The sequence below is a fragment of the Adiantum capillus-veneris genome, chromosome 18, assembly GCF_014529385.1.
Source record: "Adiantum capillus-veneris isolate H3 chromosome 18, ASM1452938v2, whole genome shotgun sequence".
In the NCBI taxonomy this organism is placed as follows: Eukaryota; Viridiplantae; Streptophyta; class Polypodiopsida; order Polypodiales; family Pteridaceae; genus Adiantum; species Adiantum capillus-veneris.
In genome coordinates, this window is record NC_140948.1 from 106,218,051 (window position 1) to 106,237,663 (window position 19,613).

Below are 19,613 nucleotides of genomic sequence, written 5' to 3' on the forward strand. Positions count from 1 at the left end.
AGTTCAGTTCTTTGCAACAACCCACACACGTGGGCAGCTTTCCTTACCCATTATTCGCCATGCTATTAAGGCAATCAACATATGCCATCACAGTCTTTTTTTGAAGGGAGACATTGCAACAAGATCACCTTTGATTCCATCATCCAAGAGTCTGGTTTGCTTGTTACCATCTGTTTGCACGGCTTTTTTTGTCAACACACAAGCAACCCACACATTGGCAGAGCTTTCCATCCCCCATACATAGCCCCAATACACAAATACCATTGCAATTATGACTCCTGAGGACTCTTCCTTCATTCATCCATCCAAATCAGAGGAATCAATCATCAACAGCCTCTCCTGAGCACATAGTGTACAAGAAATTACTCATATACCACTTTGGCCTTCTGCAGACATCACTATATACAAGCATTGTGTGGGGAATTTCATTGCTCTACCAAGAGCATTAAGGACCTTGATCACACCAACACGACAGCAGTGAAAACAGGGTCGATGCATATTGAACACGAGGATGCACCTGAACACGGGACTGCCAAATGCACCATATACAAAAATACAAGCTCTTGAGCTAGTCGTTACACAATCAATGAGGATCAAAGAGTAAAATGGACTCTGCTTTCCCCAGCAATGTGGATGTAGAGCGCACAAGATGGATGATGAGTTGATTGAGATCTGTCAAACCGGGTACGTCCATTCCACCACCCTTTGTTGCTATCCTGAAGACAAGCATCCACCAAGTTAAACTTCAAAACAAAACCAGCCTACACCTGACAGGCCTAAAAGTTGTAATAACCTAAGATCCAATTAACATGGACAACATGTATAATGACAAACCGTGTGTGTCCTCCTCCAATCATCCACCAGAAAGGTGTGCTCTTTTTTAAACATCCAGAGGCCATGGATCCCCTTGCCAAGTATATAAGAAACCCTAGCGCTAGCATAATCTGGCAGAAGAGGCAACAGGAACCAAGTGTTCAGCATGCACCTTCTCAGCAAGGACCCCCCCCGGGGGCAGTCAACCTTGCGTTTTCAGCCACAGACCAAAGATCAGCCAGCGTTTTTCAACAATCGCAGATCAGCCAGCGTTTTTGCATTGCAGATCAGCCCCGGCATTAGCAAGACACAGCAGATCCATAGCATTTTTGCATCAACACAGAATTAGCCCTAGCGTTTTTGGATCAGCAGGACCACTCAACATTTTTGCATCAGCACAGAATTAGCCCTAGCGTTTTTGGATCAGCAGGACCACGATGAGGACGACGACGAGACGGGCTGAAATCTAAAAACGCTAATGGCTGAAATCTGCAAATCTTGTATCTGCTGAATTCTGACTCTATGTCCGTCGGCAAGTCCAAAGCATTGTAGAGATTTGTGCAATCAATAGTAGACTACTCCCGCCATAGAGAATGAGGCCTTCGGAGGAGGGTTTGACAACTATTCTGGTGTCGTATTCTTCTCTCTTTATCTCTCAATCTCAGCACCTTCATTCACAGTGTCATTCACTTAGTTTGGGATCATTTGCACTCTCTCACTAAGGGAACGAAAGGCTCTTCCTTCCGTAAGTAAAAGGAACCTTGAGCACAATTCGGAGCACTCATCTTGAGCAAAGTTCAACATTCACATCCGTTGCACCTTACGTTGGTATCAGAGCTTTGGCAGTGTTCTGTATCACTCAAGGAAAGAACCAAAAGAACCACAGATATTTTTTTTTTGCTTGTTAAGATCACACATAACCCAAGTCCTCTTAGGCGTGTTGATTCCTAATCGTGTTTTTGAAGAGTGCAGGAATCCCAAGAAAGAGGGTCTTGTCCAGCCTCCCCTTGTTTCTCTTTTCACTCATTGAGAGCGGACCGTGCACTTAGCCAAGGATTGCACCAACTCCTATGGAGGCTTTGGTCAAGTAGATGATGGACATGATGGTACGACAAAGTAGACAACAAGAAGCATGGCATGAAGAAAGAATGGCATCCATAGAGCGTGAGCACGAGCAAGCGCGCTTGGCAGCCACAGAAAGAAACGCAGAATTGGATTGCGAGCGCACACAAAGAATAGCCGAATTGGCTCGCAAGCGCAAAGAAAGACGGTTAGAGCATGAAGCGCAGACAAACCAACGCATGCAAGAGTTTGTCCTAGCAGGTGCACATTGAAGAGAATCACGAGAAGGAGACTCTCTCAGTCTTTTCTTCTCCAAACCAAGACACACATGATTTCCATGACAATGATAAGCATGATGATTTGCATGACAAAGATGTGATTGTTCGCAAGGATCATGGTTTAGTTGATACTTTGTCTAGTGAAGCTAACCTCATTGCAGATTCGAGAGATCACGAACAACCGATCTTTGCTCTCGAGTCGAGGTCCAAAGAACCCCCACAGGAAGTATTGTGTATGCGCATGATTAGTCAGTAGCATTGTTCGAGTGTTTCATTCGTGATGCTTTCTTGTATTTTAGTCACCGTCTTTATGTGATCCCTTTTCATAGGCATGACTTATTGTACATTGAGCACGATTCACACATGAATGAGCACGGATGTATGCGGATTTCTCATGAAATGATGAAATGTTTGCACCCAAGGAATTCACATTCCATGTCTCTTCCTTGGCATGACATAGTATCCGAAAGAGCACAAAAAGGATTAAGCATCAAGCATGGGCATTTCCATTGTGATTTGCCACAGTAGATTGATTTAGATCAGAAAGTCAAGATTCGACCCCATTGTTTGCGTGTGTTTAATGAACGATTTGGCACTCCGTCACTTTGTTCATCTACATTGCATTTTCTAGTCACTTTACATGGAATGGGTATGTTCATGTTTTTCTGTTAAAAGTGGTTCCAAAAATTTTCAAACTCGGAGATTCTTGAAGAAGGTAGACGCATGACTATAGACGAAATTGAAGCATTGAAGGAGCCACAGAAGACTTTGTGTCGCTTTCGGCACGGCCCAAAGAAGCAAGCGTTGCAGACCTTTATAAAGTTCAAGTATCGCATCCCACGCATCAAAGTGGACCGGCGAAGAGTCCTTCCCAAGATTCATCCAAACGCTGTTGGCGATCTCTATCGACGCCATACAGTTCGGTACCAGTACCTCACTTTGAAAAGGAGGGGATGTCACGTGCACATCTAGCCCTATGTGTACGTGGACAAGCTACTTCATGACAAGGGTTCAATTCAGTTCAAATAGTTAGCTTAGGAAGTGTTCTCGCATTTTTGTGAGTCTGTTCGCAGACCGTGCATGTCCAGGCACTTAGAGTAGATGCATATCCTTTGGTTGCACACAGCATGACCATCAATTTTCAGTCAAAACCCATCAGGAGCATTTTTACAATGCATAGACCTATTTTCCCTATTTTAGCCAATTTTCACTTGTTATTTTTAAGTGACTTTTGTTGGGAAACTCGGTAGCGCAAATTAGCAAGTCAAGTATATAAGAAACTCTAGCACTAGCATAATCTAGCAGAAGAGGCAACAGGAACCAAGTGTTCAACAGGCACCTTCTCAGCAAGAACCCCCCCCCCCCCCCCCCCCCCTGGGGGCAGTCAACCTTGCGTTTTCAGCCACAAACCAAAGATCAGCCAGCATTTTTCGATAGTCGCAGATCAGCCAGCGTTTTTGCATCAGCACAAAATCAGCCCTAGCGTTTTTGGATCAGAAGGGCCACTCAACAGATCCTTCGCGACAAGACACCCAGAAGCATCAGCGTATTCAGTTTTCAACATCAAGACATAGCTATAGAAGTCCCGAACCTGGCAGATCTCACCTTCCCACAGCAGATCCTCGCCACACGGTCAGATCCAACGTAGTTTGCACATTCAGCCCGAAAAATGCAGATTTCAGCATCTGCATTTTCAGCGTGTCGTCGTTGCATCATTGTCATTGCCGTCGTCACCGACATTAGTGTTTTCAGATTTCAGCCCGTCTCGTCGTCGTCCTCATCATCGTCGACATCGTCGGCAAGTCCAAAGCAATGTAGAGATTTGTGCAATCAATAGTAGACCACTCTCACCATAGAGAGTGGGGCCTTCGGAGGAGGGTTTGACAACTATTATGGTGTCATATTCTTCTCTCTATCTCTCACTCCCAGCACCTTCATTCACAGTGTCATTCACTTTGTTTGTGATCATTTGCACTCTCACTAAAGGAACGAAAGGCTCTCCCTTCTGTAAATAAAAGGAACCTTGAGCATAGTTTGGAGCACTCATCTTGAGCAAAGTTCAAAATTCACATCCGTTGCACCTTACACCTCGCCTCAAAATGTAACAGCTATGAAAAGCTTGTCCTTCAAAAACAAATGGACCCAAAAGTTGACACCCAAGATGCTTCCATAAAACATGGAGCGTCTATACAGTGTGCCACATCATCATCCATAAAACGTGGAGTGCCCGTACAACGGCTACCACGTCAGCACTTTTGGGTTGTGTGTCCCTCGGCAAGGATTGTCCATGGTAGGGTTCCATTAAGGTCTAACCCCTGGGGTCATGTCACAAACTGATGACGTGGCATGACCACCCGGGCTAGGACTTGATGACATGGCAGAACTGTACGTAAAAAGCATTGACATGCTGACATGGGCTGCGTACAGATTTCCATAAAAAGCGTTGACATGTTGACGTGGCAGGCTTTACTGATTTCCGCGATTTTCGCTAGTTGCTTTTGGGCCGAAGAGCTTTTGAGTTTGCACCTTTTCATGTACTTGCTTTTGATTTTGAGGCCAAGGGCCTTTGAATAAGAACCCAAGGCCACTTCTCCCCTCAGTTAGCTCACGAGTTACTGAGCAGAGAGGACCCGCGGGAGTTGTAACTTTGCTCAAGCATCAATTGTTGGGTTAAAGGCCTAAATAACTCCTTTTTGTACAATTTTTATACTTTGTCCAGGTTCATATTGAACTTGGACACATTTTTAAAGGTCACTTATAATAAAAGTGGGAAAACCCAAAACTCACTTATTGAGTTTTCCCCAAAAACGTGAGCCCTCTCTCTTCTGCTAGCGCTTTCTCTCCTGCTGGCCTTCGCCTCTCCTCTCTGCACACACACTGCACTTCCTCGCGTGCTCTTTCACTTGCAAACACCGCCGCGCGCTCATCAACTGGTATCAGAGCCCGATTAGGGTTTGCCTCCAAACCTGCAAGCGCTGAATTTCAGCCAAGAAGGTCAACTTTCTCGCGAGATTTTGCAATTTCGTCGCCAAAGGACTCGTCTCCGGACACTAGAGAGCTCCCGGCAACCAAAATTGACCTAAGACAGGCTGAAATTAGGTCAAAAACAGGAAATTACAGGTTATGACAGCAAAATACAAGTTTTGCAAATGATGTATTAAGGTGTGGGAATACTTTTGCTAAGTCCCCGCTACCCGAAAACCTTGAAATTGCCAAAAAAACAAGCCCTAAAACAGGTGTTTTAAGAAAATTTCAGATTTACGCAGGTTTTTGCAAGTGTTTTTATGGTGCAATTACATTGGGGAAAGTGCAAATAGATGCAATCCATGCACATTTGACAAATTTTGGCAATGTATGACCATTTGTGGCTCATTTTCATGCAATTTTGATGCTACAAATTGGGGCTTTTGTGCTTACATGCTTCTAAAGGCTGTGTATTAGCCTTATGTATGTCCTCTGAGGTTAAAAACAACTAAATTTGTTGTTTTCGAGCACAAATTCGCTCGCTGAAATTTCCTACGCATAAATTTCAGAACTTGAATTTTATGCCCAAATCGTCCTATTTTGCCCCAAATTGCTCCTGTGACCATTTGGAGTTGTAGTACACATCTCTGTGAGGCTATACTCCGATTTTTGCGCATTTTGCCCAAAAATTCAGCGATTTACCCCTCTTATTTCGTGCAACTATGGCCTCATCTTCTTCGGATGTGAAGAACCTCTTCGAGATTAGGAGGTTCGATGGAACAGGTTTTGATCTTTGGAAAGACAGGATTCAAGGAATCCTATTTCTTAAAGATTGCGAAGGGACACTTGAACAGGTGAAGCCACAGAATATGACAGATGAAGCACGGGTTAGCATGAACAAGAAAGCCGTTACATACATTAAAATGGCCATGACATATGAGACCGTCATTGATGTGAAAGGTCTCACGACTGCTTTTGATGTGTGGGAGAAGTTAAAAGGGAATGTATGAAAATACAACGCTTGTCAACGAGGTGAGCTTGATGCGAAAGCTTGTTGGCATGCAACTAGATGAGTCCAAGAGCGCGGCAGAGCACTTGTCATTGTTCGCAAGTACTTTATGACCTTACCTGAGTCATGGGAAACTTTGGTGGTTTCGTTGTCCAATAACCCCAATTTGACCTTTGATGGTGTTAGGGGTTCTATCTTGAATGAAGAAATCATGAGGAAAGTAAGTGGAGAGGGAGACAGCTCTGCCAACATGATTAGAGGCAGGACAGAAAAGAAGAATGCTTATGCACAAAGGAGTAAGAGTAAGGGTAAAGAAAGGGGAAATGCAAGCAAAGGCAAGGGTGATGTGACTTGCTATCAATGTGGCAGGAAAGGTCACAAGAAACCCGATTGCAGGTACTATAAAGCTGAGTTAGAAAGGGAAAAGAATGGCGGAGACAAAAAGAAAGAGAAGAAGGAAGTCAAGTCAGATGCACAGGATAGCTCAAAGGACAAAGAGAAGGCCAATGTGGCTTCTAGTGTCGTGATTGAGGAGCTGTCATATGTAGAGGACATCTTGTGTGCCACTTTGTCAGATGATGATGCTTATGACTTTGATGCCTCTGTAAATGTTCATTCACAGGACATGCAGATCTTATTGACATGCAGATCACCAAGAGTGATCTTATTGATGCTTTATTGATTCCTGTGCTTCATTTCATGTGACTCCTATCAAGGAGTGTTTCTCTACTTTTGATGCAGGCAAGCGTGGCCATATATACCTTGGAAACAATCATGCATGTTCCATTGAGGGTACTAGCACTGTGCATCTCTCCATAGATGGCACAAATGAGCTTGTCTTGCATGATGTTAGATATGTGCCAGGAATCAAGAAGAGTCTGCTTTCTGTTGGTCAGATGGATATGCATGGTTACAGTATCTTGTTTGAGAGAGGATCATGGAAAATGACCAAAGGCTCAAGGCTGATTGTAAAGGGCACAAAGAAAGGGACACTTTACTGCATGCATGGAAAAGCCGTGTTGGGCAAGTTTATTGCATTGGCTCAAATTAACTCTCACATGGAGTTGTGGCACAAGAGGCTTGGCCATATGAGCCAAAAGGGCCTTTCTAAGCTTTGTACTTTGAACAAGCTTGATGCTAAAGGCACAAAGCTTGACTTTTGTAATGAATGTCATTATGGCAAACAAGTAAAGCGTTCTTATTACTCTGGTGTCTCTCGTAAATCTTGTGTGCTTGATCTTGTACATTCTGATGTATGTAGCATGCCTACTAAGTCTATGGGTGGTGCATGTTATTTTGTCTCCTTTGTTGATGATCATTCTAGGAAAATTTGGGTTTATTTGCTTAAGTCTAAGGATGAAGCCTTTGCTGCGTTTAAGAAATTTCATGCATTTGTGACCACCCAAACTGGTAGAAAGCTAAAATGCTTGCATACAGACAATGGGGGGAAGTACACAAGTGCTGAATTTAACAAGTTTTGTGAAAATTTGGGCATTAAGAGGGAGCTTACTGTGCCATACAACCCCTCTTCTAATGGTGTGGCTGAAAGATTCAATAGGACACTTTGTGAGAGGGTGAGATGCATGATGTCCACAGCTAATCTCTCTCATGGATTTTGGGAAGAAGCTTTGAAACTGCAGTGCATATATGCAATCGATCCCCTCACATGTCTTTGAAAGGTGACATCCCTGAAGAGGTTTGGTCTGGCAAGCCTGCTTCATATGATCACTTACGCATTTTTGGTTGCGAAGCTTTTGTGCATGTTAGACCTGAGTTGAGGAGTAAACTAGATGCGAAGTCCATTAAATGCCTCTTCATGGGATATGGTGAAGAAGGCGAAATGGGTTACAAGATTTGGTTACCTCAGCTCAAAAGGGTTGTACGCAACCGGGATGTTGTTTTTAATGAGGCAAGGCTGCTTCAAAACAATTGTGCCTCAAAGCATGACCATAAAAGGGTGAAATTTCAGCATGACCAGCCACCTGTTAGGCCTATTTTTGACCCTCGGGATGCACCACAAATGGCTGAAAATGTAGATGATCCAGTGGTGTTTGAGCCAAATGATGTTGGACAGCAAATTGAGGCTCCTAAAGGGAATTTGCAGCCAAGAAACAATGCTGAAAATGGTGCTGAAAATGATGTACAGCAGCCCATTGTTGATGATTTTGTAGTGCCACTTGATGTAAACCCATTGCCGGATAATGTGGATCATTGGGTGAGGCGGTCTACTCGTCATAGACGGTCTGTGAGTCGATATGACCCCTCTTTGCATTACATTATGTTGACGGATGAGAGAGAGCCTCTTACATATAGAGAGGCAAAGACATGTGAGCACAGCGACAAGTGGGAGCTTGCTATGCAAGAAGAGATTAAAGCTTTGCATGCTAATCATACTTGGGATTTGGTTGAATTGCCCAAAGGAAGGAAGGCTATTCCTAACAAATGGGTGTATAAAATCAAGACTGTTGATGCAAAACCCAAGTATAAGGCAAGGCTTGTTGCAAAGGGATATGTTCAAACCAAGGGCATAGACTTTCACGAAGTGTTCTCTCCTGTTGTGAAGATGACCACTTTGCGTGTATTGTTTGCCACTGTGGCTGCTCTTGATTTGGAAATGGACCAAATGGATGTACATACCGCTTTCTTGCATGGTGATGTGGAAGAAGAGCTTTACATGAAGCAACCCGAGGGTTTTGTTATACCAGGCAAGGAACATTTGGTATGTATACTCAATAGAAGCTTGTATGGGCTGAAACAATCATGTAGACAATGGTACAAGAAGTTTGATCGCTTTATGCTTCAACATGGTTACAAAAGAAGCCATCCAGACCATTGTTTGTATACCAAACGTGATGAGGATGGCAGCCCTATCATTCTTGTGCTCTATGTCGACGATATGTTGATAGCTGCAAAGAAAAGAAGCACTGTTGATGCTCTTAAAGGGCAGCTGAAATCTGCGTTTTCAATGAAAGACCTTGGGGCAGTTGAACATATACTTGAAGTACGTGTTACACGGCAAAGAGACAAGCGCCTATTGTATTTGTCGCAGGAAAAGTACATTGAAAAGGTGCTGGACAGATTTAACATGGCTGAAGCAAAGCCTCTTGGTGTGCCATTACAACCATATGTCAAAATCTCCAAGGATGATTGTCCCAAGTCAAAGGAAGAAGCCAATGACATGCAAGGTGTGCCTTATGCTTCAGCTTGTGGTTCACTTATGTATGCTATGGTTGCCACTAGACCTGACATAGCCCATGCATTGGGAGTTGTGAGCCGGTTTATGGCTAATCCAGGCAAGTTGCATTGGGATGCAGTGAAGTCCATTATGAGGTACTTGAAAGGGACTAAAAACAAATGCCTCGGCTATGGTAAAGGACCAATGGAGTTGAAGGGATTTTGTGACTCTGACATGGCTAGTGATGTGGATACACAGAAATCCACAAGTGGCTATGTATTTACTCTTGCGGGAGGTGCTGTTTCATGGTGTTCTAGATTGCAAAAGATTGTTGCATTGTCTACGACAGAGGTTGAATATATTTCAGCCACTGAGGCTTCCAAAGAAGCTATTTGGTTAGCATGCCTATGCAGTGAGTTTGGCTTGCCTGCCAAGGCACCTATGCTTGGCTGTGATAGCCAGAGTGCTATATGTCTGGCAAAGAACTCCATGTTTCATGCACGCACAAAGCATATTGATGTGCGGTATCACTTCATACGAGAAGTGCTTGAGGATGGCCTTATTACATTGGTTAAGGTCCATACATCACAAAATCCAGCCAATGCTCTCACTAAGTGCTTACCCAAAGCACAACATCATCTATGCATAGAGATGGTGGGAGTCACGTAGCTTAAAGGCGCCATTTATGCCTTTTAAGTGGGAGGTTGTTGGGTTAAAGGCATAAATAACCCCTTTTTGTACATTTTTATACTTTGTCCAGGTTCAATATACACATTTTTTTAAGGGTCACTTATAATAAAAGTGGGAAAACCCAAAACTCACTTATAACCGTGAGCCCTCTCTCTTCTGCTAGCGCTTCCTCTCCTGCTGGCCTTCGCCTCTCCTCTCTGCACACACACTGCACTTCCTCGCGTGCTCTTTCACTTGCACACACCGCCGCGCGCTCATCTCATCAATAAAAAAATAAATATCGAAAGGGGCGCCGAATTTTGGGGCCAATATCTCTGGGCACGGAACTATGTCGGGCCGTGTCGACTCTATTTTAAAAGTGTGATAAAGTTCTCATGTGTCGTGCCAGATTTCCGATGGCGTACGGCCATCAATTCAAGAATTAAAGTCCGCATTCCCTGCGGATGTACGTTGATGATGAACTTAATAATACGATCAAACGCCGAGTCAAACCAAATATTGAAGACCGCGAAGCCTCCAAAGAGGCCCAACAAGGGAACAGATTACCCTAGTTATTTGGGTCAACGGTCTTCTTTTGCAAATGCACGAAAAACCAAGAAGCGTGTACACTTCGAGGGTGTGTCCAATTTGTCCTCATCCTCTTCTGACGATTCTAACAGCTCTTCCTCTTCTGATTCCAATGATGAGGACAGAAAGAGCAAGAAAGGACAGAAGAACCAAAGACATAAAAAGAACAAGAAGAAGGCCAAGAATAGTAGATCCCACCGCAAATCTTGGAAATTTTTTGACGTTTCTGAGGAGGATTCATTCTCTTCTGAGAGTTCAGAGTCTGATGACCAGATGTTTTATTGAAAGAGAAAGCACTTTTATAGAGCCAATCAATATGACTTTCTCGAAGATAAGAGCAAGAAGACCAAAGAATTCAAGGAGGACGGACAAGCAATAAAATTTGATACCTTTTCAAGTTTTTGAGATGCACACAAGGCCCTCGCTTTTATTCAACGGTTTGACATAGCTTTTTCTAGAGGGCGCTACTCATAGCACTCCAAGATTAGAAAGGTAGCATCTTATTTGAAAGGAAATGCACGGACATGGTGGTCCACTCTTTTGTTACGAAAGAAGCACCGACAAAGTGGTTAAAATTCGAGAAACTTTTTATTTCCTCGTGTCTCACACAAGAGTATAAACGTGGCGTGATTGCCGCCTGGAATCAACTTCAGATGGCCAAGGCAAGTACTCTGGATACTTATTGCGAGAGGTTTTGGGATGTTTTTCTACCTACCTCATCCTTTAAAAAGATAAATTTTAAGCAGCAAATCGAGCGATTTTGTTGTGGACTGCCCAAAGAGATACGAGATCACTGCTTGTTACAAAAATCTGAGTCCATACAGCAATTGATGGGACATGCTAAGCAAGGGTTTGTTATGCATTCAAGTAGTTTCCCGTATCCAACAGACTCAAGAAATGATAATAGAAGCAGACGAAAGAAAGATGCGCGTCCCCGACTGACAGAAGAACACAGACGAATACCTCAAAACAAGGAAGTGTTTTGATTGTGGGAAACAAGGACATAAATCTTGTCACAAGACGGGCACCACGTGCCAATAGAAAAGAACAGACTGAACAGACTTTTAGCACTTCAATAACAACTGAACTGAGAGAGAGAGAGAGAGAGAGAGAGAGACGACACGCGACACAGAGTGGCGGAATTCCACCCCACAGAGTATTGGCCCCAAACCTTGGCGCCCCTTTCAATATTTCTTTATATTGCATCAACTCAGTAGAAGCCGGTACTCCAAACTCTGCACCTTCTCTAGGAAGCATGCCAAAGAATGAGCCCTAGCCTCATATTTAAAGGCCCTAGGCCCCAAAAGTAGTTTTACATGAAAAGCCTTTAAACTCAAAAGCTTCTGGTCCAAAAGCAATGCCAAAAAGCTGTCAACGTAATTTACGAAAATCCGTACAGCTGCCACGTCAGCAGTCAACGCAAAACAAGAAAATCCGTACAACCTGCCACGTTAGCACTGTCAGCGTAATTTTCGAAAACTGCCACGTCATCAATTGCTACGCGGGTCCTGCTTTATTTTGATCCTTTATGTCACTTGGGACCCCATCGGACGGGGTCCCCATAAGTTGGCAAGACTTCTTCTTCTGTTACTTCTTCTTCTTAGGATTTAGGCCCCTCGGCCGGCATCTGTAAGTTGGTGTCATTCTTCAGGGCTTTGACACATCAGCAGTTTGTGACAATCTACATGGTGCCCCAGACAAACACAAGAATAAGAACGACCAACAGACTAAAATAGAATCGGGCGAGGAGATACTCGCTCCGGGGAACAAATACAGGACAAAAAATTAAAAAAGATATTGATGAGCTGACAGTATTTTGCTTTATGACTTTATGAATGAATAATTTTGAAATAGGAATTCCCGAAGATGACTCTGATTTATGCATGAAATTAATGTGTGTGGAAGATAATGATATTTGTGAACAGATAATAGGTGAAATCGAGAATGAGATGATGACAAATGAATGCAATTGGGAGCAATGAATGCTCTAGAATGAACCCGATCACGATTCAAAATAAGAATCATGCATTTCGAATGACAATAATGACAGGTGATGAATGATATGATTGAAACCGCGGCGAGCGCGTTAAGAGTTCCCGAGGGATGAAATGGCTACACAGAGAAAAGATGACTAAACTGAATGATTGAAACACTAAGTTGAGTATGAACTCAATGTGTGATTGATGAACTGGAATTCCCGGAAATGAAACCGATTTTTGATTACTCACACATGTGATTGTGTTTGAGTGCAGGATTGAAAGACCAAATGACTGCAACATTTTGGTCTTGAGAAATCTATGGACATGATCGCAATGAGAATTAGCTAATCCGACATCAGTGAGGTCAAGTGTGGATCTAGATGTGATTGCTAAATATGTTGCCAGGAATCATGGTCCTAGACCTAGATGGATTCTATGTGACATGATTTGAATGTGATGTGAATGTGCAATGACTGTCGTCTTTGTGCAAGTGCTAAATTTGTGTTGTCTAGTGCGTCGGTACTTAGAGTCAGTGTCTACTGAATTGGTTTATGGCTTCTGTCTAATTTTGCAGGCGTAATCGAGGTACAATTCTTTCAAGAGGGGGGGTATGTCACAAACTGATGATGTGGCATGACCACCCGGGCCAGGACCTAATGACGTGGACTGCCGTACACATTTCCATAAAAAGCATTGACATGTTGACGTGGCAGGCTTTACTGATTTCCGCGATTTTCGCTGGCTGCTTTTGGGCCGAAGAGCTTTTGAGTTAACAGCTTTTCATGTACTTGCTTTTGATTTTGAGGCCAAGGGCCTTTAAAATAGAACCCAAGGCCACTTCTCCCCTCAGTTAGCTCACAAGCTACTGAGTAGAGAGGGCCCGCAAGAGTTGTAACTTTGCTCAAGCATTAGCATAAAAAAACCCAAAAGGGGCGCCAGATTTTGGGGCAAATACCTCTCGGCACGAAACTACGTCGGGCAATGTCGACTCTATTTTTAAAAGTCTGATAAAGTTGTGAACTACTTTGCAATTCTCTCGTGTCGTGCCAGATTTCCAACTTGGGGTGTCCAAGTCTATAGCAGGTCATGCTACGTCAACAGCTTGTGACATACCCCCCTCTTGAAAGAAGAGTAATCGCCCGCCATTAGACCAAAAAACTCAATCCAATTCTTTAGCAAACATTGTCTTTATGCATACAGCCTAGTGCCCATGATTGCCAAACAATACATTCTCTAGCATGCATTACACATACAGTTCTACATATTAAAGAGTTTCAGATTCTTATCTGGTGGTGGCTCCAATGTCTCTTAGGAGCAGATTAAGAATTGGGGGTGGCATGAGGCGAGACCCCTGTTCCTAGGGCTTCCTTACGTGAGAGTCTCAGTACTCTGCATTTTTCCCCTATTAAAAATGTGGACAATATGTCACTAAAGTGACTTTACACATTCATTAGCAGCAATGCCTGTTTTTTTATCCATGGGGTTTTTAGCTTGCAAGTACATTATTTTCTGTGTGCACATATATAGGCAACACCTTGGTGTTGTATTTAGTCATATCAATTTTATCACAGCTTCCAACGTTTGGGCTCTCTCTAGCGTTTGTGTGTTGCAGCTGCTCTCTCAGTCGTTTTTCACTTTCGCCAATGTTTTTTCTCTCTTGCAGATTCCCAAAGGGATCTCACTTCTCCTTGCTAGCGCTAGGCTTTTCCTCCGCTCTGACACCCTAAAGTGCAAACTTTGCTACAGATCGAGTTCCCATGCCCATTCGGTGGACGGTATGCAATACGAGGTCTTTTTTAAGGAGATCTATCACGATAGATCTAAGATCCATTGGCTGCCCATTTGCTGTTTTTTACTGATTTGGGGCTGATTTCTTCTACAATGGGTTGATTTTAAGGTTTCCCTTCATCCACCTCAACCTAGCCTCATCACACACCCAAGTACTCCCACACGATGGAGGAGTGATTTTGAAGTTAACTCAGTCCATGCCGAAGAAGTACAACAAGATGATGTTCATGATGGAGCATCCATCAACGACTCGGGAGATTGGTCTCAATTCTACTCCGGCATAGGTGATCAACCAATCAAGATACCTACTCTTCCTACCTTTCCCACAGATCGGCAATTGAATGGTGACAACTATGCCATTTGGAGACAACTATGACAATTGAATGGTGACAACTATGCCACTTGGAGACAACTATGACAATTGAATGGTGACAACTATGCCATTTGGAGATCGCGGTCTTCAACTCTTGCGAGCTTGGAGGTTTTGTCACTAGCAACTTTCTAAAGCCAAGGGATCTTGCGGGAGCAAAGCTATGGGAGAGTATCAATGCTCGAATCCAATCATTTATTGTCCTGAGTAGTCCACCATCTATCCTTGATCACATCAAATTGATGAAGAATGCGAAGTAAATTGGGATCAACTTTCATCTTTATATGATGGAGTTCCTCTGATGAAGCTGATAAATTTGGAGGTGTAGCTGAGGACCCTCGATGCCAAGCAATCATCCATGAGGGACATAGTGACACGAAATGTCGTTTCTTGCCCCGAGAAACGGAATGGAGTTTCTTGGGAGTTTCGGACCATACGAAAAAGAGTTTCTTGAGTGAAAAAAAAAAATTCCCTAAAAAAAGTTGAGGGCAGATGTCTAATGTTCAAGGACTCACATTCTTGAGAATCAATAGTTCCATTAAATGACTATGTTGGGCTTGGCTCAATGGATTGCTTATCTTTATGTTAATAAACCCTATCTTTTTGTATTGCGGCGATTTATGGATTTCAAGACTAGACATGTTATGGCTCGTGAGTCTTCACTTATGACTTGGTCACTTTTTGCTTAGTTTTTTGACATTGAGTAGTATCATGTACGGATGTCTTTTTATGACACTGAAAATTGTCTCTAAATTGAATGTCTCTTGAGTCTTGGTTTGAACTTTGCCAGACCTTCTTCAAAGTTCAAAGTGGTCATTGGTAGACCCTACGTTGAAAGTTCTAAGTTTTGTCATATAAATCTCAAGTTCTGTATAATATGATCAATGCCTTATATTTCTAGGCTTCTTGTTTTAAGTATTACAATGGTTTTTCTTAATAAAATAAAAAACCTTGTTTCTTAACCATTTAGACCTTGGTCGAAACTTCGAAACTCCGGTTTTTCCGTTTCCGTTTCGGGTTGTCACTATGATGAGGGATCACATCAACGTTGGGTGAAGATGGCCATGGAAGATGATGACAAAGGAGTACCATGGTGAGAGGGATGGCATGGAGAGCAATAATAACAAGAGAGAAAGCAGAGAGAGCTTCGACCAAGAATTCACACGCTATATTTGATTGATAAAAAGCCTTTCACATATATAGGAAAACTTGACTGATTGTTAGCCACCCTTTTTATCCATGCAGAACTCCACTATAAAGAGTGGAGTGCATCAGTTTGACAATAGGGTGTTCCCACATGGGTTAGACACATTAACTAGAGCTTGAACCCAGCAATCCCCTCCTCAAGCCCAGACCAATGACAATGGGCTGAGAACATGTTATGTACAGCAGAAGTGATTGATGGTGAATGCTTGGGATGAGTGCTCAATGCGTACCCAAGGTTCCTTTTACTGAATGAGAGAGATCCTTTTACTTCATGAGAGATGTGCAAAGACTAGAGAGAAAAGAGAGAATGACACTCTGAGTGAAGGTTCCGAGAGAGAGAGAGAGAGAGAGAGAGAGAGAGAGAGAGAGAGAGAAATGAAATGAAATGTTATATTAACGTCTTCAAAAGGCCAAAATGACCTATGAGACCAAAAAGTTACAATTGGTGAATCTGATACCATGTCTGAGTACGGAAATTACAAAGTTACAAAGAACAAAGAACTAACACTAAAACACTAAAGAGAAAAGAAATAAGATGGGGGGGGGGGGGGAGGGGGGGTTTGTGGGTTCAGATGAAATCTCTCATCGGTCGCTGTTGGATCTCATCGACCTCCACCATGGTCAGTACTCTGGTTGGGCAGTTTGCAGCCTTCGTCGGTAGTGGGAGACCCCCCGAGGTTGTGGACGTCTGGATCTGCAAAGCTTCGTGGCTCGATCAAGCAGTGTACCTCTAGTATGAGTAGGCTCTGAGATCTGCTGTAATGACTGCTCCGTTGGCTCTCCTCTAGCTGGTGTAAAGAAATCTGTGATTCATTTCTGTCTTTCCGCTAATGTCCTAAGCAAGCTCTCCCTAAGTCTGCGCAGCTCTAGCAGGAACAATCCAAGACACCTCTGATCCTTGTATCTCATGACTCTAGAAAAAGGTCCGAACTCTTCTCTGAACAGGCAGTGGAAGCGGCCGCGTATCTCATAGTATGTCGGGCAGTGACATGTGTAGTGCAGCTCTGTCTCTGGCTCTAAGTTACATAGGTGACATATCCTAGCTCCTGCCGGCACCCCTCGAAATCGGCCAGTCTCGATTTGGAGCTGATGTGAGGATGTGTGTATCTGTCCAATAGCGCATCTTATCCCATGAGATAAGTGTGTTCCATGTATGCAGGCTTAGTCACAAAGCCGTCCTGCGTGAGTTGGAGAAGATGCTCTCTGTAGAAGGCCATCTTCGTGCCTAACTCCTATGTCGGCTGTATCCATGTGCTCTTGGTATTTAGTTGAATCAGATCCTGACATATGAGTCTAGTGATCTCTGTCCGTGTGAGAGACAACAGGGAGGGTGTATCCAGGGAGCATTGAAGCGGATGTAATCTATCCATGTTGAGACCATGCGACTGAAACCATGTTGTCATCTGTCCATACCAACATGCTATATCGCCTTGTAGAGCTAGTTGAGCTAGTTGTCGAGATGACTCCAGGGCAAGCTGAGCGTACCTGTCCCTGGGGAGATCCCATAGACCGTGCATAAAGGAAACTGATCTCGTCAATGCCTCCACCACGAGGGGGGGGGGAGCTAGCGTACCTGTCCCTGGGGAGATCCCATAGACCGTGCATAAAGGAAACTGATCTCGTCAATGCCTCCACCACGAGGGGGGGGGGCTAGCTCGGCTCGGATAATCTCATGTGGTACTGAGGCCTTAGCCCGAATCATCCAAGCGATCATAGAGACCAGAGGCCTCTCCATACATCTCCATCCATCTGTGTTGCCAGATCTCCCATGGTGGTCTACTGAGCGTCCCCATACTTGAACTCCATAGAGCATAGCTGGAGTGACTAGAGTGTCAAAAAGACAAAGCTTTGTTCCCGGTTCCTGAAACTGAATCTGCGAACACATCCTCTCCAGCCCTCCCAAAGCTACATATGCTCTCGTCAGCCTAGTCTCTGATGCTCTCCTTAGTGAAAACACAGGTCCACCGAAGACTACCCCAAGATAAGTATATGCACCTGTGTACTCCACAATCTCCTGGCCATACATAAATGTGGGTGCCGACCTCCTGACCCACTGTGGTGTGGTGTTGAACACCATAACCTTGGTTTTCCCTAGATTGACAAACAATCCACTGTCACGAGCAAATGTATGCAAAGCATCCAAATGACGCTGCATCCCCTCTGGAGAGTCAGAAATCAGCACAATATCATCAGCATATAGTAACAGTGGAATCCATGTCCCTGCTAGCTGACCCCCCCTGTCCCCCTGACGCTCTACATAGTTCGAAAACTCATCCATATACATCCCAAAAAGAGTCAGGGATATGGGGCACCCTGCTTTACTCCAATAGTGGAGAGGACCATGTCAGACATTCCCTCAATGGTGCGTACCCACCCCATCATTGTCCTGTATAGAGCCAAAATCCCCCAAATCAGCTCTGTAGGTACACCCATGTCCTGTAATCTACATATAAGTCTGGCTCTCGGCACTGTGTCGAAAGCTTTACGGAAATCCACAAAGCTACAATAGATCCTCTTGCCATGGTGTCTACCCTCCTCAATAATAGCTCTGAGTGTCAGAACCTGGTCAAGAGTGGAGAAACCTCTCTTGAAACCTGCTTGCCCTGGTGCTCTTATGCCCTCTCGCTCTGCCCATCTACTCAACTCTTGTTCAAGACTGGATGCATACAGCCTAGCTAATGTGTGACCAACCATGATGGTGCGATAATTCCCGGGAATTATGGGATCTCCTAACTTGAAAATAGGCACAATCGTGGACATACTCCAAGTCTCGGGGAAGCCTTCATACATGGCTCTCCAAGAGAGAGAGAGAGAGAGAGAGAGAGAGAGAGAGAGAGAGAGAGAGCATCCAATTCATAAGAACTATATGTGGAATCCTAGAGTAGGAAGCTGTCGTGCACAACCAAAGTGAGTGTCCAAAGGAGGTAAAGCCTCCTTGAGCAAATATCGAGATGACTTTGTCTCTGACCATACAAAGCTTCCCATAGCACCTTGGTGGCACCGGTGCTTCTTTATGGAGTTTAAATATGCGATGGTAGCATCTCTAAATCTCCTTGGAAAAAGTTTGAGAATGCCCAAAAGCGTTCTCTCACGAACTTTCTCCAAGTCAAGACACAAACCACCCCTCCCTATATAAGGAGCCTACAAAAATGCCCGACTCACCACAACCCATAAATGGGGGCATAAATTAGAAAACTCGCAAATAAAAGGGCGCCAACAATCAAAAAGGCTTACAAGTGGCCGACTGAACAAAGACTTAATATTCCCCCACATGCCTAGAATCTTGAAAAGCCTCACAAGGCCGGGCACAACCACAAAGAAGCCCTCACTTAGAAGATCTAGACGGGCAAACCCAAGAGATAACCTCCAAAACTCACTCCCCATCACAGTATGTTTGGCACCTTCAGGATGAAGCCTCTACAGTATGCATGCAATGTCCAAGTAGGTGTGTACACATACGAGCCTCCTCAAAGCCTTTATACTTGGAAAATCTGACGGCGCCCACACCAAAGTTTTCACTCCAAGTTTGTCAGAATGATGAGCAAAGCAACATCAAGGCTAGAGGTCAATTATATTGTCCCTTGAAAAAGACTGTTCATATAATGGTCACAGAACAATTTGAAAAGAATGACAGGAAAAAGGGAGGATAAAAGCATGCTGCACTATTAAAGGCAAACGTCCAGTACAGGTTCATCTCATAACACTTTCCAAA

At 43.8% G+C, this 19,613-nt stretch overlaps 1 protein-coding gene across 1 annotated transcript in view; it reads right to left on the reverse strand.

Annotated features, from left to right (window-relative positions):
* Positions 1-263: 263 nt before the first annotated feature.
* The window catches only part of LOC147436146 (uncharacterized), a 40,624-nt gene continuing 21,274 nt past the window's right edge, over positions 264-19,613 (reverse strand). Inside the window, exon 10 of the mRNA XM_086489064.1 lies at positions 264-716. Within this exon, the coding sequence (XP_086345190.1) occupies positions 584-716 (133 nt within the window). The 3' untranslated portion in view covers positions 264-583. The remainder of the gene's footprint in view (positions 717-19,613) is intronic.